At 43.0% G+C, this 27174-nt stretch overlaps 1 protein-coding gene across 1 annotated transcript in view; it reads right to left on the bottom strand.

Moving 5' to 3' along the window:
- CNTNAP4 (contactin associated protein family member 4) overlaps positions 1-27174 on the bottom strand; it is a 438669-nt gene that overhangs the window by 89421 nt on the left and 322074 nt on the right. Inside the window, exons 14-15 of the mRNA XM_063913709.1 lie at positions 10660-10816; positions 9192-9319 (exon numbers count right to left, since the gene is read on the bottom strand). Of these exons, the coding sequence (XP_063769779.1) occupies positions 9192-9319; positions 10660-10816 (285 nt within the window). The remainder of the gene's footprint in view (positions 1-9191; positions 9320-10659; positions 10817-27174) is intronic.

Genomic DNA, 27174 nt, shown 5'->3' with positions numbered 1-27174 from the left:
GCAGCAGTTACCTGATCGCTGCACTGCGAAAAACACTAGCGAGTGAACAGATCTGAATTAGACCCATTGTCAGCGCTTATCAGGCACTTATCTGGTTCAGGTGAAATCCATTGGACTCTGTTTTCTTCTTCAATGCACAGAAAATGTCTTTGTGAGTTTCTTTTGGATCTTCATAAAAGTCAAGTAGACTCTGACTTATTTCATGTTTCACATCAAAATATTTCACCACATATGGGAAAGTTTTAATATTGCCTTGTTCTGATGCATCAGAAGATGCAGAGCAATAGAAGGATTTGTGAAGTTATCCTATGAAGACATCTTGACTGTATGGACCAAGAATATTCTGAGAGATAGCTGTTGCCTTGGTTCTGCTGCACAACATTTTTGCTGCTATTTTACTGTTGGGAAACAATGAATGGATCAATTTCATTTGGCAATCCCATGAGTTATAGCTTTGACCATGTTTCACATTGTGATACACAGATGCAACTTCAGCTCTTGTGACTGCGTCTTCTTCATACCAGGGGCAAATGCAGGATTTTCATGGGGGGGTTCCGCACATAGCATACACACACTGCATATACATGCAAACACAAATACACAGCATATGCACGCAAGCACACAAATACACACAGCATATACACACACACACACACACACTAACAGCATACACACACATATACAAAGAAACACACAAAGCATACACACACAGCATATACACACACAAACAGCATACACATACAGAAACACACATACAGCATATGCACACAAGCATATACACACACAAACAGCATACACACATATAATACACAGAAACACACACTCAGCACATATACACTTACACACACAAAGCATATACACACACAAACAGCATACACACATATCATACACAGAAACACACATACACACAAAGCATATACACATGCACAAACAGCATACACACATATCATACCCAAAAACACGCACACATAGCATATACACACAAACACACACCATATACACACAAACACACACAGCATATACACACAAACACACACACACATAGCATACACACACACACACACACACACACACACACACACACACACATAGCATACACACACACACACAACATATACCATATACACACACACATCATATACACAAACAGCATACTGTACACACATATCATACACACATAGTATACATCCCCCCAAACATCAATACTACTACACCAAGACACCATAATAACTATGCCCCCAGCACCTGGCTGCTCAGCTGCAGAGGACAGTCACTGGAGTGTCTCCCATCCCTTCAGCTCTGTCCTGAAATCACATGGGGGTCTGCCTGGGAGGAGCTGCACTCTACCTCTGCAGTTAGCTCCCGCACCCACATTCACATGATTCATCCATCAGCCAGCCTGTGTCTCCGTGGCCGAGCAGGAGGCAGCTGCCGGCAGCCGCACAGGCTGCACTGTTTACAATTGAGTAAACATCAGACAGCTGATCTGACAGATCTGCAGCCAGGGGAGGTTTCTAGGTACTCAGAACCCCCCACCCCTTCCTGCGTGTGCGTGTGCATACATCTGTTCCTGCACCAGGAAAGTAGTCATAGTTTGATTGTGATGCTTCTGTAGTTCTGACTGAATGTGTTTTTGTGACTTCTGATGATCAACTACAGCTTTTCTTCCTTAAAATTTTATGGCAAACATAAAATGGCAAATAATACATTTTGCTGTGAAACCGTATTACTTAACAAGCCATTTTGCAAAGTCTCTGTCTTTCAACCAATCTTTATTGAAAGTGTGCCTTCAAATAATCTTTTTCTGTGGCATACTATGAGGAGTGACAGTCTGCTTTGTAGACATGGCACCATCTTCTGAAGAAAGAAGAAATACCTACATTGTCTACCACTACATCTTCCACATCAGCTTATGGAAACATTGTGTTTAACAACACGTGATGCACAGCAAAATTATGAAAGACACACTGCAGTAATACAACCACTATGAGTCGGTCTGATATCTGAAATTGAGCTCAGTGACTGCTGAGGAGACTGTGTCCAGTGTCCAAAATTGCAGGAGTCCTCTTATGTGTTTAGTTTCACCGTCACTGTAAAATTCACTCACCATGCACTGACTGCAGCCTAACTGCAAACAAAAACAGCCACCACACAGCCATTGATGGCACCCACATTCAGCCAGGCCCAGGCCTGGTGGCCTGGCCAGTAAACAAACCTCTATTCTCAGGTGGTCACAAGTGGCTATGTCCCTCCTACCTAATGTCTTTTAATATGATGCACTGCCTTTTTAAAGACATATTTTTATTATTGTTTATATTATATATAGACTAATCCCCTGTATTTATGGACTTGGTAAGGGATCCCCTATTAGAATATATAAGGACTCTGAAAGGAATCTGACTCTAGAACTTTGATTACCAACACTGTGGAATGCTGGTGGAATGCTACAACCGCACTTGTGGCTCCAGTCCCAGTGACACATTTCAGTTCGGCGGAACTTCAGTTTGGCGGAAAAGCGGGAAACCGGAAGGAGGAGACAGTGACCAGTAGGGGAGTTTCTTCTAATTGAAAGGGTATAAATATTTGCTCAGGAGAATGCATCACACACATCTGATGAAGGACCTCTGTGTCCGAAACATATTAAGTGTGTGATGCCTCTGTACTGCTCAGGATTGCTGGATTGCAGCTACACCTGTCCTATCATCGCTATTAGGTTTCCGGAACCATTATGCTGGATATGGACTAGATGAGTACATATACCACCTGCACTCAGCTCAAATGGTCACCACTTTCAGTGGTTTACATGCTTTTTTTCCCGTGTGTTTATGTGAGTGGAATGTGTAAATAAAATATCTTGTTTTACGATAACAGTGTTGCACTAAGGTTCTATCCTCTTTTAAAGAAATATTAGTGAGGAGTATCACAAATTTGGGGAACCTGTATTCATTGTGAATATAGACAAGATTCAAAGATACACTGATCCACAGCACTTTGGATGAATTGAGGACTGTTTTTAATTTTTTTTTATAAAAAGAGACATTGAAATGGTTATATTTGTGGAACTCACACAGCGCCATCTTTAGGATTGTTTCTTCTGCCAAATACAGTATCTATTGTTGTGGAGATTAGAAAAGTGCTGCTGTGTGAGATTTCTTGTGTGCAATGGGGGTCATTCTGACCCGATCACATGCTGCAGTTTATCGAAGCGCAGCGATCGGGTGAGAACTGCGCATGCGCTGGCGCATGCCAGACTGCCGAATGATCACCTCTGCCTGATTGACAGGCAGAGGCGGTCATTGGGCGGGGGGAGGAATGGCGGCATTTTGCCACCGTTTTGTGGGCGCGGTCCGGCCAACGCAGACATGGCCGGACCGTGCAGGGGGTGGGCCTCAGCAGCTGCGTGACGTCCCATGCCGCTGCAGGCTGGGGAGCAACTAGTAGCTCAGCCAGCACGCTAAAGCTGCGCTGGACGGGAGCTACTCCTAAATTGCAAAAGCATCGCCGCTGTGCGATGCTTTTGCACTTCTGCGGGGGTGGGGGCCGCACTGACATGCGGGGTGGGATAGCCCTGTGCTGGGCGTCCTCCCGCAAGTCTATTGTCATGATCGTAGCCCTGCAGGGCTACGATCAACTCGGAATGACCCCCAATATCTCCAACATTTATTTATTTGTGGATGGGTTGTAAATCTACTATATATATATTTCTACGGCTGTCAGGCTATGGGTGTATGGCCGCTCAGCATCCTGACGAGGAATAAATGGAAACCAGGTTGTTTCGATCCTAAGCAGCAGACAATGAGAAATATCCGGTATGACCACCTTTTGCCCTGAAGTACTATCCAGCACATAATCACCCCAAAGCACATCATCAGGACCAGCGTCTGATTGGAGTCAATGTGGAGTTGAGACTTTGGACATCTAAGTGACCTTTTACATCCGGGAGATAACCATCAGAATCGGGGAAAGTTTGGATCTCTAAACGCTACATAAAGGTGGTTTAAGACCACTTATTACGGTACACCTCCAATTTTTAGGGTGTTTTCTTATTGGTGGAGGTTGATTATACTATCAATATTGCACTAGGAGGCGCCTTTTTCATTTTGTTTTTTAGAATTTATGAAGACCTGTTTGAACAGTGGGTCATTTGGAAAAATAGGCAGCCACCCTGGAAAGCACACGGGAAGTGCTCTGAACAAAACGAATACACTACAAATTTTATAAATTGCTGGAGGAAGGTTTCCTGCACGCCAAATATCACCCTCTGGATACTATATATATATTACCATTACTATATATATATATATATATATATATATATAGGGGTGTATTCAATACAAGTCGGAAATGCCATCTTAAAAAAAATCGAAGAGACATTGTCGAGAAAGTCCAAATCCTGTTGGATTTTGCTGCAAATTTAATACTGCATTGTCGGATCCTTTCTGTCGAAAAGGGTCCGACATGCATTGAATAGACCCCATAGTATTCCTTAAAAAAATGTGCATGTTATGGGGAAAAAAAGAAAATCCATAAGGTTTTGCACTATTGTGTTCCTTTTACCCTACTGCCAATGAGTTACAGTAACTTATCTATACACCACAGAAGGGGAGTGGAAATAACGGATACAAAAATTGTCTAAAAGGACACTGTGCTGTGACTTGTAACAAACTGTGATATAGTAATGTAGACAAGAACCAAAAGATTGAAGATTGAAGATTTTTTTTTAAACTCTTGGATGAGCCCTATGGCAACCCCTTAGGGGATTCACTACCTATAACTATGGATTTTAAGGGACTTTCACTATTTCAGTGTGTACATGTGGGTGTCATTCACTGGTGATTTGAAATTATTATGCTGTGTTTTCTTTATGTGTTATATTTCCATGAGCTTATAAATACTCACCATCAAGGATACATGTAAACAAGAGGTGTGCCCATGTGAAGCAAACATTTACATCTAGAAAATTATTTGTCATGACAGCCATTCACTGTTTCTGATCTACAGTAGGAGGAGTCTATGTGACTAAATGCCAGCCTCCCTGCTTGGGAGCTCTCTGTGACCTGATCATATATGTCTGCGTCAAGGAGAGTGACAAGGTCAGAGTTGGTAGGAAAGACAAGAGCAAAGAGCAGGGTGCCTGCATGTTTAATTTTTCCTAGGCCTAGAATCTCTGTGAGCAATCCTTGGGCACAAACAGTCTGTCAGTTTAACTTCAAAGCCGGACCTGGTAGCTGTCGACATCATGTGCCACTTCCCAGTGAAGCATACCTTCTCCATAGTTAAACTGACAGGACATGGACATGCCCATCCCAATATTGGAGATGTCACTTCTGAGCCCTTGGCAGTATACCATACATTGGGCCTCACAGCACTGGGGTCTTGGGTTTTATTTCCACCATACAGTAACCCTAACTGTGAGGAGTCTGGATGTTCTCTACCTGCTTGCATATATTTCCTCCGGGTATTCTGGTTTCCTTCCACAATCAAAAAATATACTGGTAGGTTAATTGACTTCCAGTTGTGTTGTGTATGTAGTAGAGAACATAGATTGTAAGTTCCACTGAGGCAGGGACTGATGTGAATAGCCAAAATACTTTCTGCTAATTTCTGTGGAATATGTGTGCGCTATATAATAGCTGTTAATACATAAATCAATTCTTAGTCAACCTCAGTGACAATGTCAGTGGAGGAATGTTTTCATGCATGCATTCAAAATGTTTCTTGTACAAAGCTGCAGTATGAATTAGACACACAGTAGCAGAAATGTATGGATCGCTTCTGCATCGTGGTTACTGGATGGTAGCATGGAGATGGCTATATAGAGGCATGGAGATATTGGGGGAGATGTACTAAGCAGTGAAAAGAGGGGAGAAGTGAGCCAGTGGAGAAGTTGCCCATGGCAACCTATAAGCATTGAAGTAACATTTATAACTTGCATAATATAAAATTATACAGCGCAGATGATTGGTTGCCATGGGCAACTTCTCCACTGGCTCACTTCTTCACTCTTTTCACTGATTAGTACATCTCCCCCTTTGTGTTTATTGGAGTGTTGCAGACATGTTGCTGATCGTGGTTGCTTTCGTTGACATTGAACCGTTCACATAGGAGTCTCTAATCAGACAGATAATCTGCATCTGCTATAGTTCTATTGCAAGATTCAATGGGTCAACTACTGTATGGTACATCTATAGATAAGGCAAGCGGTATTTCATCATCTATGGATGCTGAAAGTAGGCATCTCAGTCAGGATCATTTTAATGTGTAGGCACACTGGGCAGCTGCCGAAAGCCCTACAATTCTAGGGGCCATTGAGCAGGGGTTCTGCCTCCCTACTTGCAGCCAGACAATGAATGGCTGTCAGCATGCTGATTGGTGGATGGCTGGAGCTATCCACTAATTAGAGTAGGGATAGCCTTTCACTGTATGAGAGCATGTGGAGAGATGGCGCGGGCCAGCAGGAGGGGCCTTTCAGTTCCGATCCACAAAATTCGGGTGGATTCAGATTTCTAGAGAACCAAACCACACATCTCTAGTTGATCTCTACATTTATCTAATCATAGTTAAATACATTTAAAATAAAAATAAAAATAATCCTAAAATAACACATATTCAAAATGGGATTAATACTCAGTCTCAGTAGTTAAAGATTCAGTAGTTCAATTTATATCATCTTCATATAGTTAAAAGCTCAAAATGCGGTCCTCAAGGCTCCTCAATGGTCCAGGTTTTAATTATATCCATGCTTGGCCACATGTGACATAGGTGTCTATTTACTAAGCTTTGGATGGAGTTAAAGTGAACAGAGATAAAGGGGGTCATTCCGAGTTGATCGTAGCTGTGCTAAATCTAGCACAGCTACGATCATTCACACTGACATGCGGGGGGACACCCAGCACAGGGCTAGTCCGCACCGCATGTCAGTGCCGGCCCCCCCAAAGAAGTGCAAAGGCATCGCACAGCGGCGATGCCTTTGCACTTCAAGAGTAGCTCCCGACCAGCGCAGCTTTAGCGTGCTGGCCGGGAGCTACTCATCACTCCCCGGCCCTCAGCGGCTGTGTGATGTCACGCAGCCGCTGCGGCCCGCCCCCGTTCGGTCCGGCAACGCCTGCGTTAGCCGGACCGCTGCCTCCTGCCCAGCGATTGCCTCTTCCTGTCAATCAGGCAGAGGCGTTTGCAGCCCTGCTACGGCCTTTGGCCGTCTGGCATGCGCCAGCGCACTACATCGCCGGCGCATGCGCAGTAGGGACCCGTTCTCTCGGCTTCGACAAAAAGCAGCAAGCAAACGGGTCAGAATTACCCCCAAAGTCCCAACCACCCAGCTTCTGTCATTTTTCAAACACAGCCTGTAACATGGCAGTTAGGAGCTGATTGGCTGGTACTTTATCGCTCTCCAAGGCTTATTAAATAAACCCCTTAGTCTATCAAGGCTCAAGGGTCTATTTACTAAGCCTTGGATGGAGATCTAGTCGCTGGAGATAAAGTACCAGCCAATCGGCTCCTAACTGTCATTTTTCAAACACAGCCTGTAACATGGCAGTTAGGAGCTGATTGGCTGTTACTTTATCTCTGTGCACTTTATCTCCATCCAAGGCTTAGTAAATAGATCCCATAATTAGTACCTCAGTCAATTTGATTTAACCATCTGTAATGAACCATGGATATCCTTAAAACTGACCTGTTGGGGTACCTTGAGGATCACATATGAGAACCTCTGCTCTATGGGGTCTGCTTATTAATCAGGACAACCCTTTTATCTAGCTTTTTTACTGCTTGTTAACTCATCCTTTATTATTTCCACATATTATTGCCACTTTTCTCTGTTCACAGTCTGACACTGCCCCGAACAGGATTTTTTTTTTTACTTTTTTGAATATAAAATAAATACAAGCTCTTGGTAGAGGTAATTTAAACTTACCTGATATACTGTACTTAAGTTTCAAATAAGCATCATAGAATATTATGTCTCCATTTTTCTGCAGCTTCCAGTTTATGGGTAGTGCGGCAGAGGCACAGATTAAGAAGGGGCAGAGCACGGATGGGGAAAGGGTACGTAAGGTAAGGTGGGCTAAGGAATAGTTAACGGTGGTGAGGCAGAGGCATACATAATGTAGGGGGGCAGAGGCAAAGATAGTAAATGGGTGGCAGAGGCACAGATAATGTATGGGACGCAAGTAATGGAAGGGGCACAGGCACAGATAATGGAGAGGGGCACAGGCACATATGGGTAGGGAGAGCAGAGGCACAAATAATGTACTAGGGGCAGAGGCACACATAATGGAGGGGGCAGAGGCACAGATGGGGAGTGTGGTGACAGCGGCAAAGCTTCATTAACTTCTTAATGCCTTTAATCTTTGTAAAAGACTAAACCAGTGGAATAAAGGAGACCAGGGCACAAAACCTCACACCTCCATATCAGTCCAGCTCTGCTAAAGATGGTGATCATAATCTCACAGCCAGGGGATACTAGCAACAATGATCCTAGCTCCCTACTAACAGGTAGACAGATGTGTACCTTTGAATAAGATGCAGTTTGTGGCCAGGATCATTGATGCTAATAGGCACACTCTACAGTGAAGGCCCTGTGCACTGGTATTCCCTGTATTGATGGTGGCCCTTGCCTTCACTAAAATGGCACAATAAAGTCCTTCTTTTAATCCATTCAATTGGTGGTTATTAAAAAGCAATAAATCTACTTTTGGACATGAATATATATTAAAATCTAACTAGTTATGGAATGATTTACATTAATAATGTATTAACATTTAAAAGATAATTTTAACTTTTTAATATATTTTTCCATACTGCTTTTTAGTATGGAAACTTTTGTGTTGAATAAAGAGGTATATCGTAGCACATATGGATCTTATGTCATTTCAATATACTATACTGTACATTATGGTATATTTAGTATTGTGATTCCTTAAAACCAGAACACCAATATCAAAGGTCATATGAAGATCAAAGTAGGATAAATTAGAGTAAGCATGGTAGGGTAAATAATAATACCTAATCTAGGAACTGCATCTTAGTTCCACATATTTTTTGGCTTGAAATACATATTTCTTGTGAAAAGATCAGGAGAGAATATGATACTCAAGGGGTTGGTGTCCAGCGTGACATTTTTAATTATTCAATGAAGCTATTCCATGTAAACCATGTATACACATTTCTAATACTTTGAATGTACTTACTATCTCCCCAACAGAGCAAAGGACCAAGTTTATATGCAGCTTCTGAGTGTGGTCTGTCTGTATCAGTAATCACAATTTGTGTAACTGGTAGATGATCTTTATTTGAGAGGGATCCAATGTCACTTGACCTAAAAAAGGAAACATTTTAATGTGCAATGTAAAGTTGTAAATAAAATACATGTAGCCACTAAAACAGATTTATTTAACCTATTTAATATATGAATGTATGAATTCTAACATTTTGGGAGTGATTCAATTAGCTGCAGGGTTTTAGGTCCCAGGATTAGTACATGGAGCTGTTTAATTACTGCCCGCAGTAAGCCCGTAATTAATCCCTAGAGTGCACTTGACGCAGATTTCTGCTTGCACTATCCTGATGTTACCTTGGGTGGTACTTGCATATAGTAGTTCCATGCACTTAACCCAAAAGCTAATACTTTCCTCGTATTAGTGGTGAGATTATCTTGGGAAATAATTGAACAGTTCTGGGCAATCAACTAGGGAGATAAAACCCCAAGATAAGTCAATGCAATCGCCCTATTAATTTCGTTCATTAAAAAACAAGTCCAGTAATTTGTCAATAAATGAATTCCCTGAAAACAATGTGTCAAGCAATTATTTTCAATTATTAGCAAATGAGAGCACTTATGACTCAATGACTACTAGATACATTTTGAGATACAGATGTGTCCTCAATGTACACTGTAGCTTCAGTCATGCCAAACAGCCCCTCTGCATACTGGGTAATTGAGTACTCAGCCAAAATAGGCTTATGTTTTGAACAAAATAAAACAACTGGAAGTGACCAATAGCATTGTGCTTCATCTGCGACTGTGCATGTGTCTAAAACTAATTCCTGTACTGTTGGAGCCATAGCCCACCATCTCTCACGTATACTTTGAGTGGTCGTTCACTTTGTCTGCAATGTAAATAAGATGCAAAATGTAAAGAAATAAATGATACACTGCAACTCTCATAGCGCTTTTTTATCAGGAAAACTTTGCACATTTTACTTCAAAAGCTTAACTATATTTTGCATTGATAGACTCAAGGGGACATATGTAATAAAGTCCAAGTTTACCAGAGATGCCGTATGCTAGCCGATCTCGTATGTTTTTTTTAAGTGGTAATCATTTACATGGTAAATCCATGCCTTGTAAATTATTGCCACTTTAAAAAATGTCCGAGATCGGCTGGGATCCCGCACCTCTGGCAAACTTGGACTCTATTACATATGCCCCAATACAGAAATTACAGTTCATGACGTTGATTGTTTAATTGCCCACTTGAAATGTGTACAGCAGTGCAAACATGCTTGTCTGAATGCACCCTCAGATTGGAGGGTTTTTTTCACCTATTTAATTCTTTATTATGTGCATTTGTTTAATAGTTTAGTCTATAAAGATGCATCTACTGTATTTTCAAGTAAAATATATGGGCAACATGATATATAGGATAATTATATTACCATTCACTTTTGTCGGCATCACAATTGCAGTAAACTTGTGAATCAATACAATTTCCTTCAAGGCCGCATGCACATTTTGTTACATCTGGTGACGAGCCACTCCAATAAGCATTAGTCTGATTAGTACGTCCAACCCACCAACTGAAAGGGGTGTTGCCTATAATACAAAATTAAACTTGTAAATGTGGTTGGTTAGTACTTAATTGTGCCCAGGATAAAATCTAAAGAACATTCGATATGTACAAAAATATTACGTTATCAACTGTCATTATAAAATCTTTTTGAAGGGCTCTGAAAATACATTCATAGTACTTATTTGAAATTATAATTGCCCAGACAGTATAAACTATCCTAAACATCTTAATGGATGGTACTGTAACTACATTCAGTAAGTACAAATAGGTTAATTTATAGAAAACTAAGGGGGACATTTAATAAGCAGTGATAAAAGTGCAGAAGTGAGCCAGTGGAGAAGTTGCCCATGGCCACCAATCAGTTGCTCTGTATACTTTTATAGTATGAAAATTATAAATGTTACGTCAATGCTGATTGGTTACCATGGGCAACTTCTCCACTGGCTCACTTCTCCACTTTTATCACTGCTTAGTAAATGTCCCCCTATATATGTTTTCTGTGACAAAAAGTATCACTCTTTGTGTGAGAACTCTATATTAAGGAACTCACTCAGAGTTGGCCGTAAACACAAGATGCATTTTTTTTCATTGTGTATGTGCATCTCTCAGTGTGTATCTTTTGCCCTTGAGACACAAATGAATTTTGGACTTCAGGCTTCCTGTACCAAGTGGGGTGTGCCAAGGTTGGCGGCGAGGGGGTGGGGGGGCATGTAGATGAAGCCAAAGTACAATAAGGGTGTATCCACACCTAAAAAGTCTAAGTTGGCCACCTTAAAAGAACAAAGGCACTTGTCTGAAGGGACATGACTTGCTATACTCAACCCTGGTGCAAGTTACAGGAATGATGACGATGATGATGACAACTGATTCACTGAATGCATGTACGGCAAATTCAGTTATGCTAATGTTGTATAACTGCTGTTCCTGCAATATAATAAAATACAATATAAAACTTTTCCTACTCTTATTGGAAAGGAGAAGGTTGCTAATTGGTTTTATATTTTGAAATTTAAAATAGTTAAAATGTTATATTTGTGGCTTTTTCAAATTGTAGTTATCAGGCTCCAAGAAACTGGGGTACTTATTTTCTTCTCTTTCTGCTTATTTACGGTAATATTTATGAATTGTTTACTGTGTTTTTAAGCATTTTTTGTTCTCACAATGATGTCACAACTCCTGGAGCATGTGCTATTGTAGTTTGCATGGGAAGGGAGGTGCATTTTCTATTTATTTTACAGTAGTTATGTCTTGTGTATATAGTCAACTCTTCATACAGCAGGTGGCAAAATGAAAATGTTTCTCAGGCACATTTTACGTTTGCTCTTAAAGGGGGTACACACAGAGAGATCCGTGTTTAAAATCTAAGCAATCTGAGTAGATTGCTTAGATTTTAACCACGGATCTGCCGTGTGTATGCCCCCGTTCCCACGCATCGCTATCGCCGGTGCTAGATTGAGCAATCTAGCGGGTTGCTTACTTCACCGCTGTGTGAAGTGAGCGTCCCCCGTCTGCCCCCCCCCCCTCGCTCAGCACATTGCGCTGTGCTGAGCGGGGGGGGGGGGGGATGTGTGCTGAGCGGTCTGTGTTAAGATCACTCAGCACACATCTCTCCCATCAGTACTGGCCTTTAGATGCATATTACAGTATGTCCAACTCTGAATAAGGTCTTTAATCTCTGAGCTATAGATAAGACTTTCCTTTGCACTTATCAAGTAAACAAGGGGACATTCAAAGGCAAATGTATTACATTTATTCATGCTATGATACAATTTTTTTTATTTGATTATTAAGAAAATAAAATCTCTGAATGAATTTAACGGTGCAACCTTGGTGTGTTTGACAATATTCAATTTTTGTATCCTGCTCATTCATAATTCAAACTCTTATTAGCCAATGCATCATCAGAATGTTCACCGCAGCATAAAGTAGTTCTAGAGATGATTCTCCTTAGAGATTGCATAAGCAAGTACAGAACTGAATTTAAACATGCATGGAATAGACATAAGGATATCCTTACATAGAAATAAGGATCAAATAGGGTTTAAAGTAACAATATGGTTAAAAAAGTGGCAGAGTAGATGGGCCAAGTGGTTCTTATCTGCCGTCACAATCTATGTTTCTATGATGTAAGAAGGCAACGTTACTGATATTTAGATAGGAACTGATGGGACGATGTATGACCAGGTGTTAAGTGTCATATTCACTATGACCAGTGCTATTTGACACTTATAATGAGCCTCTCATCTCACGATTTCACCATCACCATACTATTGTATGGCAACGGAAAATTAATCTGATGTACTAAAAATCGATAAGCACACTTTTGCTGATTGTTTTTTCACATACCGGCAGGTATTACCTGTGTAGAATGCATTAAAAGAATATGTCAATACACAGTATAATTAAAAAATGGAATACATATGGTAGCGTCAATTTAACTAAATAATATGTGATTTTTAGGTTTGGACTATAGTATAAAAACCAAGATGTCATTATGTGACCAGCGGTCAGGAGATACCGATGCCTACATCCCGCCCCCGCAAAATCCCGACAGTCGGTGTGCCGACTAACAGGGACTATTCCCACACGTGGGTGTCCACAAAACACATAGAGTGGGAATAGAACTTGTGGCAAGTGGAGCTTGCCACTGAGCCTGAAAGAGGCTTCGTTGCACTCTCCCACCCAACCCCCCCCCCCCGGCATTCTAATCCCTGGGATCACGATGTCAGTATGGTGACCGGCGGGATCCCAAGCGCCGGTCACCCATACCCGACCCCCACATGCTATCCTTCAACAAATGTCCAATGTAGCATGGCAAATACTGTATTACAGCCCACAGTTTACATTATGAATGCACTGTAATCTTTACCTTTGTATATTACAGAGCATATAGACATGCTATTTACATCCTCTGTGTTCTAGATTTGGGGCTCATGGAAAGAATTGTGTAATATCCTAAGTAAGCATCATAATAACTTACTGCGCTACATTAGACACTTCAAATAACAAACTTATACACACAGATTCGCACATTTCACATATCTTATGATGTTATTTTATAGGTATACATTTAGTATATAGTATATCCTGGGATGTACAGCTAGATTTACAACCTTCCTAGATACTTAGCATATTTATTTTACGTTAAAAGATGTTCTGCAAATAACCTAATTTTTCATTATTGTCAAATATTTTACTTTTATTAGTGGGAAAGAGCACCAGGAGCCTGCATACTCACTGAGGCATGATATTAGAGTCATTTATCTTGAGGCGCTCATGTCTACATTTTAAAATTAAAGGTGAGGGGAAAAAAGCAGTATGTTAGATGTAAGCCTCTATTTTCTGTATAATATGTACAAATGGTAGGTATTAAAATTAGTTTTGCAAACAAATATAATGTAGTATTAAATGCAATTTAAACTGGCATTTTTTGAGAATAATTGAACAACACCAGAACAGTGTACTTGTACATTATATTAATGTCACAGCATATTTAAGATTTAAAACTGCATAACAGTTATTTATTCATTCATGCTGAGTTGATGAAGTCCACTTTTAAGAGTCTGCTTTTATATTACTGAGGGAGTGAGCATGTTATTATGTAACATTCAGGATTCCAATTACTGCATTTGTGTACTGCATTTTGCCTTGCTAACACTGCACTTTGCACTATGGGGGTCATTCCGACCCATTCACACGCAGTAGTTCTTCACTGCGGTGCGAACGGCTTTGGGGCTTATTCACACATTTGCGCAAATATGTGTAACGAAGATCTCTGAATCCTATTATCATGTGGAATTTATATCTGGTTCCGGTTATCATTCAGGGTGCTGGGGGAAACAAATGCCTTTTTTTCTTGCTTAGAAATACCCCTCCCTTTCGAGCACCTGAATGATATCACTAAGCTAATTGAGCATCTACCAATATATATGTTTGTTGTGAGAGGCAGAGAGGTTCCTGCATTAGGAGGAGGTGCAGGCCCTGACATGCCACATGGAGCATTATGGGGTTGCACCAAGGTAGGTAGCTCTTAGTTTAGACATATTGTAGTAAGGAGCCATTATCATGTGGCTCCTTGCTGGTTAATCTTAGACCCAGATTAGGGTAATGGAGGTGTGAGGTGTGGTGCCTCTGGACTGGCTGAGCTGGATGGCCTTAGTGTGGCACACCTTTACATTCTATTAACACTTTTCACTTATTAATTTTTTAACGCTATTTCTCTATTTTAATTGCAATTCATTTTTGTATCACTTTCTCTATAGCTTCGGCTTCCTAAATACTAATTTATTAACACTATAGTTTTTTCACTGGTATGCTATACTGGGCTTTCTGGTTTATGCTGGTGTTTTGGGGTGCCACACCCTGCACCTAGAAATAGCGCTAGGGACCCCAAATATACAGAGACGCCTTGATGTGGCTTTGGGGCTTATTCAACATTTGCGCAAATATGTGTAACGAAGATCTCTAAATTCTATTATCATGTGGAATTTATATCTGGTTACGGTTATCATTCAGGGTGCTGGGGGAAACAAATGCCTTTTTTTCTTGCTTAGAAATACCCCTCCCTTTCGAGCACCTGAATGATATCACTAAGCTAATTGAGCATCTACCAATATATATGTAGGTATTAAAATTAGTTTTGCAAAAATATATAATGTAGTATTAAATGCAATTTAAACTGGCATTTTTTGAGAATAATTGAACAACACCAGAACAGTGTACTTGTACATTATATTAATGTCACAGCATATTTAAGATTTAAAACTGCATAACAGTTATTTATTCATTCATGCTGAGTTGATGAAGTCCACTTTTAAGAGTCTGCTTTTATATTACTGAGGGAGTGAGCATGTTATTATGTAACATTCAGGATTCCAATTACTGCTTTTGTGTACTGCATTTTGCCTTGCTAACACTGCACTTTGCACTATGGGGGTCATTCCGACCCATTCACACACGCAGTAGTTCTTCACTGTGGTGCGAACAGGTCAGAACAGCACATGCGCGGCGGCTGCATTGCACACGCGCATCATTGTTCGGTGACGCCCATCGCCGGGCTAGCGCGACCGCAAGAAGCTTGACAGGGAGGAGGCGTTCCGGGGTGTCTACTCACCGTTTTCCGGGCGTGGAGATCCGAACGCAGGCGTGTACAGGCGTTTGGAGGGTGGATGTCTGATGTCAATCCCGGGACCTTCATCGCTGGATCTGTCGCACAGGGTAAGTAGGTCTGACCCTGGTCTTGTTTTGAGGAAACTTTTTTAGCATAGCAGGGCTGCACAAGCAATCGCAGCCCTGCTATGCTAAAATACACTCCCCCATAGGCGGCGTCAAGTTGGTCGCACGAGCAGCAAAAAGTTGCTACGTGCGATCAACTCGGAATGACCCCTTATGTAGCTTAATATATTTTATTGCGGTCTTTGTATATAACCTTCCTCTATTCATCATTAAAAGATAAATACTGAAACCAAGCAACAAAAGTGCATTCATAGTGACTGACACAACTGCCTCCAGGGTCGAACTGGCCCACAGGGGTACAGGGGAAACCACCGGTTGGTCCCACTGCCTGGGGGCCCTCCTCCTCCTCCTCCTCCTCTAGTGATCAGGTTCCAGACTGTGTTCTTGAATTATACATTATACAATACATATGTTACCTTAAGACTTATACTGCACAGGACTATGATGTACGCTCTACAGTGCATTGCCAATATTTATCTGGTACATTATCATGCACGCACTAGCAGTATTTATATATTTGTCAAGGGGCCCAGCCCACGCACTCACTAATGGTTAGGCAATCCAATGTAGCGGTGGGCCACACCCCGTCTGGAGACTGACCACACCCCTAAACATGGGCCCCTACCACTGCATTCCCCGGTGGGCCCTTCATGCCCCAGTCCGACACTGACTGCCTCACTTTAACTACAATTACAACCTACTGTAGTAACTTCATTAAAATGCACATCAATGGGCAGTGGGGCTGATTCAAATTTGCAAGCAAAGCAAAAAAAGTTAGCAACTGGGCAAAACCATGTTGCACTGATGATAGAGCAGATGTAAAATTTGCGGAGAGATTTAGATTTAGGTGGGATGTGTTCAAACTGAAATATAAATTGCAGTGTAAAAATTAAGCTATCTAACATTTGTGGGCTGCATGCCAAAGCAGCTAGTATTTACCCTGCACAGAAAATATTTTAACTGAACAGGTACTTGCTCTCATGGAATGGTAACATGGTTTGTGCCAGAAACAAAGGCCCTCATTTCGAGTTGTTCGCTCGCTAGCTGCTTTTAGCAGCATTGCACACGCTAAGCCACCGCCCTCTGGGAGTGTATCTTAGCATAGCAGAATTGCGAACGAAAGATTCGCAAAATTGCGAATAGAAATTTCTTAGCAGTTTCCGAGTAGCTCGACACTTACTCTGCCACTGCGATCAGTTCAGTCAGTTTCGTTCCTGGTTTGACGTCACAAACACACCCAGCGTTCACCCAGGCACTCCCCCGTTTCTCCAGCCACTCCCGCGTTTTTCCCAGAAACGGCAGCGTTTTTTCACACACACCCATAAAACGGCCAGTTTCCGCCCAGAAACACCCACTTCCTGTCAATCACACTCCGATCACCAGAACGAAGAAAAATCCTTGTAATGCCGTGAGTAAAATACCTAACTTTTGAGTAAAATAACTAAGCGCATGCGCAGTAAGCGACTAATCGCAATATAGCGAAATTCGGCAACGAGCGAACAACTCGGAATGAGGGCCAAAGTTACTTGCTTTTTTTACTTTATCTAACAAATCTCAATCAGACCCAGTGTCCATGGAGGATTGTGATTGTGTGTAAACCAGGAAAGGACTGAATGTGACAGCATCAGTGTCATGATGAGAGGAGGGGAATAAATGGGAAAATGTGACCACACTGATATTCAGATAGCAATAAAAACAGAAGCCCAAAAAAGATTAATGTTGTTTTCTCATACGTCCTAGAGGATGCTGGGGACGACATCAAGACCATGGGGTATAGACGGGATCCGCAGGAGACATGGGCACTCCAAAGACTTTTAATTGGGTGCGAACTGGCTCCTCCCTCTATGCCCCTCCTCCAGACCTCAGTTTTAGAAATGTGCCCAGGTCGACTGGATGCACTCTGAGGAGCTCTACTGAGTTTCTCTGAAAAGACTTATGTTAGGTTTTTTATTTTCAGGGAGTTCTGCTGGCATCAGACTCCCTGCTTCGTGGGACTGAGGGGGCAGAAGCAGAACCAACTTCCTCAGAGTTTCATGGCTCTGTTTCTGGCTGACAGAACACCATTAGCTCCTGAAGGGAACGGAACGCTAGCCGTGTCTAGATGCTCACTCCCACAGCACGCCGTCACCCCCCTCACAGAGCCAGAAGTCAGAAGATAGGTGAGTATGAGAAGAGTGATCTTCAATCAAGTAAGTGACGGCTGAGGTGCAGCGTGGCTGGCGGGAGCGCATCGCGCCATTGCTGCCCACACACACAGGCACTGCAGGGTGCAGGGCACGGGGGGGGGGGGCCCTGGGCAGCAAGAAAAATACCTCAAACTGGCTAAAAGGGGGCACAAGATGCCGCTGGCACAGCCCTACCCCCGCCAGTATAAATATTGTCATGGATACTGAGGGGCGGAGCTTCTTCCTCAGGCAGCCAGCACACTACTCAGCACCATTTTCTCTCTCTCCTCAGGCTGCAGAGAACACGCTGGTCCTCTCCTCCACTTCTGACAAGTACAGGGTGCTCTAAAGGGGGGGCACAAAGCGATTGTGGTGCATTTGATAGTGTATATTACTATTTAAAAGCGCTTTTGGGCTGTGGACATACTGTGTTCACAGGCAATACTGGCTCTGGGTTTGTGAACTGGCTGCTCCTATTCTGTGTCCCTCTGACAGATTTTACTGTGGGTTTGTCCCCAAAATAAGTCCCAGTGTGTCTGTGAGTGTGGTGTATACGTGTGAGGCATGTCTGAGGCAGGGAGTTCCTCCCCATAGGAATCCATTTTAGGGACACAGAGTTGTAATGTGGTGGCGCTACCGGCACACCAAGAGCCTGCATGGGTGAAAGAGCTATGTGACAGTATGCATCTGATTAACCGTAGATTAGATAAGTCTGAATCTAAGGCTGCATGCTGGAGAAAATGTGTGGAAGATGTGATTTTTCAGGATGCTGTTATTCCTTATGCGGGCGGCCCCTCTTGGTCACATAAGAGACCATTTGCAAATGTTGTAAACACTGATACCGACACGGATTCTGATTCTTGTGTCGACAATAGTGAATCCAGAGAGATAGATCATAAATTGGCAAAAAGTATACAATATATGATTGTGGCTATAAGGGACGTGTTGGAGGTTACAGAAAGCACTCCTGTACCTCAGGAGAAAGCTTATTTATGTAAGGAAAAGAAATCCAAAGTCACGTTCCCTCCTTCACATGAACTAAATGCTCTGTTTGAAGGGATGTGGGTGAATCCTGATAAAAAATATCGTATTCCCAAAAGGATTCACAAACTGTAGCTCATCCTTTCCTGGTTGAAGACAGGAAAAAATGGGAGTCACCCCCTGTGCACTTTCCAGGTTGACAAAGAAGGTAATTCTCCCTGCTCCTGGCACGGCTTCTCTTAAAGAGCCGGCAGACCGCAAAATGGAAACGACATTGAAATCCATTTATGTTACCAATGGTACACTGCTCAGGCCCACTATTGCCAGCGCAATATTGAAAAACGGTCAGAAAGCATGTCATCAGAAATTAGCACGATTGATAAAGATGAGATACTCCTTAAGTTAGGGAATATCAAGGATGCTGCCACCTACATGCTGGAAGCAATGAAGGATATTGGACTCTTGAGTTCACAAGCCGCTACCATGGCTGTATCGGCTAGGTGGGCGTTATGGATTCGCCAGTGGAACGTGGATGCAGATTCCAAAAGAAACATGGAGGCTCTCCCATATAAAGGTGAGGCCTTATTTGGCGATGGCCTGGACGTGTTAGTCTCGGCGGCTACCGCAGGTAAGTCAACATTTTTTGTTCTGCGCCTACACCAGAAAAAAAGACCTATCACCCGCAAATGCAGTCCTTTCGGCCCAATAAATACAAAACGGCGAGAGGTTCCCCCTTCTTTGCAGGTAGGGGAAGGGGAAGGGGAAAGAAGCCCACACACTCCAGGTTCCCAAGAGCAGAAGTCTACCCCTATTTCTGCCAAATCCCCAGCATGACGCTTGAACTCCCTTGCGGAAGGCCATTCGGGTGGGGGCACGTCTCAAACTCTTCAGCCAGGATTGGATTCTGTCTGACCTGGATCCCTGGGTGTTGCAAATAGTATCCATGGGATAAAAACTAGAGTTTCAAGACGTTCCTCCCTTGCCAATTTTTCAAATCAACCTTGCCAGCTTCTCCGCCAGAGAGAGAAGCAGTAACAGCAGCAATCCAAAAATTATGTCGAGACCAGGTTATAGTCCTGGTACCGTTGTCACAACAAGGGCGGGGTTTTTATTCAAGCCTCTTTGTTGTTCCGAAGCCGGACGGCTCGGTCAGACCGATCCTAAATCTAAAAGATCTGAATTTCTTCCTGAAAAGGCTCAAGTTCAAGATGGAATCACTTCAGGCGGTGTTTGCCAGTCTGGAGGACGGGGACTACTTAGTGTCGGTGGACATAAAGGATGCTTACCTGCATGTTCTCATTTATCCTCCTCACCAGGCTTATCTGAGATTCGCGATTCAGGATTGCCATTACCAATTCCAGACATTACCTTTTGGTCTCTCCACGGCACCGAGGGTATTCACCAAGGTGATGGCGGAGATGATGGTCCTCCTTCATCAGAAAGGAGTCAATATAATCCCTTATCTGGACTACCTCCTGATAAAGGCGAGATCCAGGGAGCAGTTATTACAAAACATATCCCTCTCCCTGTCAATACTCCAACAACAATTACCCAAAGTCACAGTTGGAACCGATGACAAGGTTGCCTTTCCTCGGGATGATTCTGGACACAGAAGTTCAGAGATTATTTCTTCCACTGGAAAAGGCTCTGGAAATCCAGAAAATGGTAAAACAGACATTGAAACCATCAAGTGTGCCGATCCATCAGTGCATTCGGTTGTTGGGAAAGATGGTGAGCGGCCTACGAGGCCATACAGTTTGGCAGGTTTCATGCCAGAGTATTCAAGTGGGACCTGTTGGACAAGTGGTCGGGGTCACACCTACACATGCACAGAAAGATAATCCTGTCGTCAAAAACCAGGATTTCGCTCCTGTGGTTGTTGCACAGCTTTCACCTGCTAGAGGGACGCAGGTTCGGGATTCAGGACTGGGTCCTAGTAACCACGGATGCAAGTCTCCGAGGCTGGGGAGCGGTCTCTCAGGAAGAAAACTTCCATGGACGTTGGTCACAACAGGAAGCCTGCCTTTACATAAACGTTCTGGAGCTAAGAGTCATTTACAACGGCCTTCAACAAGCGGTACATCTTCAAGACGTCCCGTGCAGATCCAGGCAGACAGTGTAACAGCAGTCGCATACATAAACAGGCAGGGCGGAACGAAAAGCAGAGCGGCAATGGCAGAGGCGACATAAATCCTCCGCTGGGCAGAAAAACATCTACAAGCTCTGTCGGCAATATTCATTCCGGGAGTAGACAACTGGGAAGCAGACTTCCTCAGCAGACACGATCTCCATCCAGGAGAGTGGGGCCTCCACCAAGAAGTCTTCGCAGAGGTGACAAGTCTTTGGGGAGTTCCTCAAATAGACATGATGGCATCTCGTCTCAACAAGAAGCTTCAGAGATACTGTTCCAAGTCGAGAGACCCTCAAGCAGTAGCAGTGGATGCACTGGTGACCCAGTGGGTGTTTCCGTCAGTGTATGTTTTCCCTCCACTTCCGCTGATCCCAAAAGTACTCAGGATCATAAGAAAGACAAGGGATTGAGCAATCTTCATTGCCCCAGACTGGCCAAGAAGGGCTTGGTACCCAGATCTTCAGCAGTTACTCATAGGAGATCCTCAGCCTCTTCCTCCTCGGGAGGACCTGCTGCAGCAGGGGCCGTGTGTGTACCAAGACTTACCGCGGCTATGTTTGACGGCATGGCTGTTGAGCGCCGTATCCTAGCCAGGATGGGTAGTCCTAAGGAGGTCATCCCCACCCTTATTCAGGCCAGAAAGGGAGTAACGTCAAAACATTACCACTGTATTTGGAGAAAATATGTGTCTTGGTGTGAATCCAAGAAAGCTCCTATGGAAGAGTTTCACTTAGGACGTTTTCTCCATTTTTTGCAGGATGGTGTGGAGACGGGCCTACGATTGGGATCAATCAAGGTCCAGATTTCGGCCTTGTCAGTGTTCTTCCAAAAACAGTTGGCCTCTCTTCCAGAGGTTCAGACCTTCGTGAAAGGGGTTCTGCACATCCAGCCTCCATTCGTGCCTCCAGTGGCACCATGGGACCTTAATGTGGTATTGCAGTTCCTACAATCGGATTGGTTTGAGCCTCTACAAAAGATAGAGTTGAAGTTTCTCACTTGGAAAGTGGTGATGCTTTTGGCATTGGCATCCGCAAGGTGGGTGTCGGAATTGGGGGCCTTGTCTCACAAGAGCCCTTACCTGATTTTCCATGAAGATAGGGCAGAGTTGCGAACTCGCCAACATTTTCTTCCAAAGGTGGTTTCTGCTTTTCACATAAACTAACCTATTGTGGTGCCAGTAGTTCTGACACATTCACTGATTCAAAGTCTCTAGATGTGGTTAGAGCTTTGAAAATCTATGTTGCTAGAACAGCTCGTATACGGAAAACAGAGGCTCTGTTTGTTCTTTATGATCACAACAAGATGGGCTGTCCTGCTTCCAAGCAGACTATTGCACGTTGGATTAGAAATACGATTCAGCTAGCTCATACTACGGCTGGATTGCATTTCCCGACGTCGGTAAAGGCCCACTCCATTAGGAAGGTGGGCTCATCCTGGGCGGCTGCCCGGGAGGTCTCGGTATTACAACTTTGCCAAGCAGCTACTTGGTCAGGGTCAAACACATTTGCTAAGTTCTACAAGTTTGACACCTTGGCCGATGAGGACCTAAAGTTTAGTCAATCGGTGCTGCAGGGTCATCCGCACTCTCCCGCCCGTACTGGAGCTTTGGTATAGACCCTATGGTCTTGATGTCGTTACCAGCATCCTCTAGGACGTATGAGAAAATAGGATTTTGATAACCTACCGGTAAATCCTTTTCTCCTAGTCCATAGAGGATGCTGGGCGCCCGTCCCAGTGCGTGCTTTACCTGCAGTTTAGTTATTACAGTTACACAAGTTGTGTTATCTTGGTATCAGCATGTTGCTGCAATTAGTTCATGCCTGTTGGCATGTGTTATGTTGAATGCCATGTGTGCGGCATGGTTGAGGGTGTGAGTTGGTAGATATCTCACCACTAGTTAAGTAATTCCTTTCCTCGAAATGTCAGTCTCCCTGGGCACAGTTCCTACAACTGAGGTCTGGAGGGGGGGCATAGAGGGAGGAGCCAGTTCACACCCAATGAAAAGTCTTTGGAGTGCCCATGTCTCCTGCGGATCCCGTCTATACCCCATGGTCTTGATGTCATCCCCAGCATCTTCTACGGACTAGGAGAAAAGGATTTACCGTTAGGTTATCAAAATCCTATTATTTGCAGTTCCTATTATACAGATAGTTAGATTGTGATATCAAATGCAATTCATTATAAATCAAAGTTTATACAGCTAACATTCCTCTAATCCAACTTAAGTAGATTAACTTCACTAGTAGAAGTCTCAGAATATATTAGAAGAAAGTTTTATTATACATATTATCCAAAATGGAAAACATTTGGTTTTCCAAATTCTTGTATATTTTTGTTAAAGTTTTTGCCTAGAGTATAAAGACCCCCATGTTAATCCTGCAACAAAAGCTCACTGTATCATTGCAAATAGTATAGCCTACAATTTACATTATGAATGCCCTGTAATCTTTACCTTTGTAACCATTTGTATCCCTTGTATCATAGACATGGGGTTCATGGAAATCATTTTCTAACATTCAAAGGGGTGTAGTATGGTATGCCTGCTGTCGGGGTCCCGGCGCACAGCATACCAGCACCCGGAATCCCGACCGCCGGAATACTGACAGCTGGGTGAGCACAAATGAGCCCCTTGCGGGCTTGCTGTGCTCGCCACGCTGCGGGCACGGTGGTGGGCTACGCACACCACGCTATCTATTCTCCATCAGGGGGGTCGTGGACCCCCATGAGGGAGAAATGGTGTCGGTATGCTGGCTGTTGGGATTCCGGCGCCGGTATACTATGCGCCGGGACCCCAACATCCGGCAAACTGAAGACCACCCATTCAAAGTAAGCATTATAATAAAAATGCTACATGGGGATGAGGTCAGTATACCACCTGTTGAGATCCCGGCATTCAGGTTCCTAACTCTGTAATTCCAATAGACAAGTAAATGCCAACACCCAGAATCCCGACAGAAACCCGGAATTCCCCCTCAGGTGGTGGTCCACACCACCACCCGATGGGGAATAGAATAGTGTGGCAAGCGAAGTTTGACACCAAGCATGAAGTGTGGTGAGCACAGCGATCCTGCGAGGGGACTCACTATGCTAGTTGCTGGCTGTCAAGATTCTGGCCTCGGCCTCCTGACAGCCAGGATCCCGGTTGCCGGGATCCTATACTGAATCCGCTACGTGAGACAATTCAAATAACTACTATAAAATAAACGAAAATAGATTTTAAAGGATTCATGATTTTATTATAATCCATACAGGGATGCTAAGAAAGCCCTGCAAAAGAGATAAATTACGTGTGTGTGTGTGTGTGTGTGTGTGTGTGTGTGTGTGTGTACTGCTAGATCTCACCCTGTACTTTGCAATAAAGTTTTAATCCTCCTGAAAACCTTATACTTTTTTTGCAGATGTCTTCAGCAGAGCTGCAACTGGGAGGAGTGTTCCCCCGGGCGCAGAATCTGATGAGGTGCCAAGTTGGTTACACTGCCTCCCCTCAGCCCTAAGGAGCTACCTTAAGCCAAGTGTCAGATCACCAGCTACAGGTCCTCACTCTCCAGCACCAACAATGTGGACTACTGGGAAACCCGCCCTCCAGTAACTAGAAAATTAATGAATGGGGAAGGGGCAGTGACCACGGACTTACCAGCTGATTGATCTGGACATGGCCACGCCCCCTCTCATTTACCAAGCACTGGTCCATGACCATTCACAGTCAGCCTGTGTACATGATGTCTTCTCCTGGGCCAGTTCCCCAGCGCCTCCCCCTTCCCACCCGCAGCTCCACCATAGGAGGACAGGACAAGAGAAAGCACCAGCAGCTGATCATCAGTTTGGGCACTGAGGTGAGGTTTCTATACAGAAGGACAGCTGCTGCTGCTGCTGCTAAATGTACTGGCTGGCTTGCTGGGCTTTGTAGTCCTACAGTGGTTGGCCACTCAGTCTTGTACAGTTAATAAATTCACTACTGTATGCTTGAATCAATTGGTTATAATATCCTATGTACTGATGATTATAATATGTTAGGTACAGTATATCGGGTATATTGTGTTATCATTTGGTTAATACTGTAGTTATATGAGAATTAACCCCAAAATTTAACTTTCACCCAAGGGCCTAAGTTTTGATGAGTCTGACTAGGGGCATAGCCAGAAATTGGTGGGCCCCATAACAACATTTTAAAAGGCCTCCTGATCTGATAATTCTAGAGAGACACCTTTCCACAGCTTGTGTTAATTTTATGCCCCAAAATAGATCCCTAATTTTTATGCCCCATTTATATGCCGTAGTTTATTTTATGAACCATAGTAGTGAGCTAGTTCACATTATATCAAACTGTATTGCTGCCAGTACACATTTTGAAACACAGTACCCCGAATTCACATTATGACATTACTGTGCCCCCAGATTATACTGTATTATTCCACACGTAGGTGCTTCCAGTTCATTTTATACCACAATACAATGAGCAGGTGCTGTGGCATAACTAGATATATTGTAGGCCCCAAGGCAAATGTTTATAAGGGCCTCTATGTACTGTATCTGTAAAAAAACGATGGAGTCAGTGATCAGAACCGATAATACTGTAGATTTAATAAAGTTAGGTTGAAGGAGATGGAAAACCCAGCATCAACACAGTATTAATAATTTCCCAATTAAGGGAAAAAAACTTTGGCCAGGCATATGTTCACTCAAGCTGCATAAAGTTCTAAGATGTATGATACAGACATATGCAGATATTGAGTGGCATGTTCAGTGTTATGGTTAGCATTACTGGCTCACAGCACTGAAGTCTAGGGTTTAATTTCCACCATGGCCCTAACTGTGTGCAATCTGTATGTCCATCCCCTGCTTGCATGGGTTTCTTCCAGGTACTCCAGTTTCCACCCTCAATCCAAATACATATTGCTTGGATAATTGGCCCCCAACAAAAATCATCCCTAGTGTGTATGTGTGTGTACATGTGGTAGGGAATGGAGATTGTAAGCTCTACTGGTAGCAGGGACTGAAATTACCAAATATTTTCTGTAAAGAGCGGCAGAATATGTATGCACTATATGTAAATTAATGTATATATATATATATATATATATATATATCCCATATCCAAAATGCTTGGGACCAGAGGTATTTTGGATATCGTATTTTTCCGTATTTTTGAATAGCTGCATACCATAATGAGATACCATGCTGATGGGACCTAAGTCTGAGCACAGAATGTACTTATGTTTCATATACACCTTATATACACAGACTGAAGGTCATTTTAGCCAATATTTTTAAGAACTTTATGCATTAAACAAAGTTTGTGTACTTACACACAATTCATTTATGTTTCATATACACCTTATACACACAGCCTAAAGGTCATTTAATACAATATTTGTAATAACGTTGTGTATTAAAGTTTGTATACATTAAGCCACCTTTCTCAGTCTCATTCAAAAAATTCCATATTTCGGAATATTTGGATATGGGATACTCAACCGGATGTGATGAGAGATAAAGTGAGGTGGATCGGCAAAACTAAAGATTAAAAGTATAAAACAGAAGTTTCAGTTACAGTATAAAGGGATTTTTTTATCGCAAAATGTAAGTGTTGTGCAAGTTCTGTCCCCTTGAATATTAAATTGCGCTACTAAAACAAACAAAACTAATAGTGCACTGCTAGTAGGTTTAGTACCTTCTGTAAATGATCACGGGGAGGCTGGTGTGAAGGGAAGGATGTTAGATGAAGTTTACTCCTAGGGGGTAATTCAGACCTGATTGCTAGGCTGCGTTTTTATACAGCGGGCGATCAGGTCTAAACTGCGCACGCGTATGCACCGCAATGTACAGGCCCGTCGCACGGGCGTTCGCAAGGAGATTGACAGGAAGAAGG

This window comes from Pseudophryne corroboree, chromosome 1, assembly GCF_028390025.1.
Source record: "Pseudophryne corroboree isolate aPseCor3 chromosome 1, aPseCor3.hap2, whole genome shotgun sequence".
In the NCBI taxonomy this organism is placed as follows: domain Eukaryota; kingdom Metazoa; phylum Chordata; class Amphibia; order Anura; family Myobatrachidae; genus Pseudophryne; species Pseudophryne corroboree.
The sequence above is the reverse complement of the archived record's forward strand: the minus strand, read 5'-3'. Positions and strand labels throughout refer to the sequence as shown.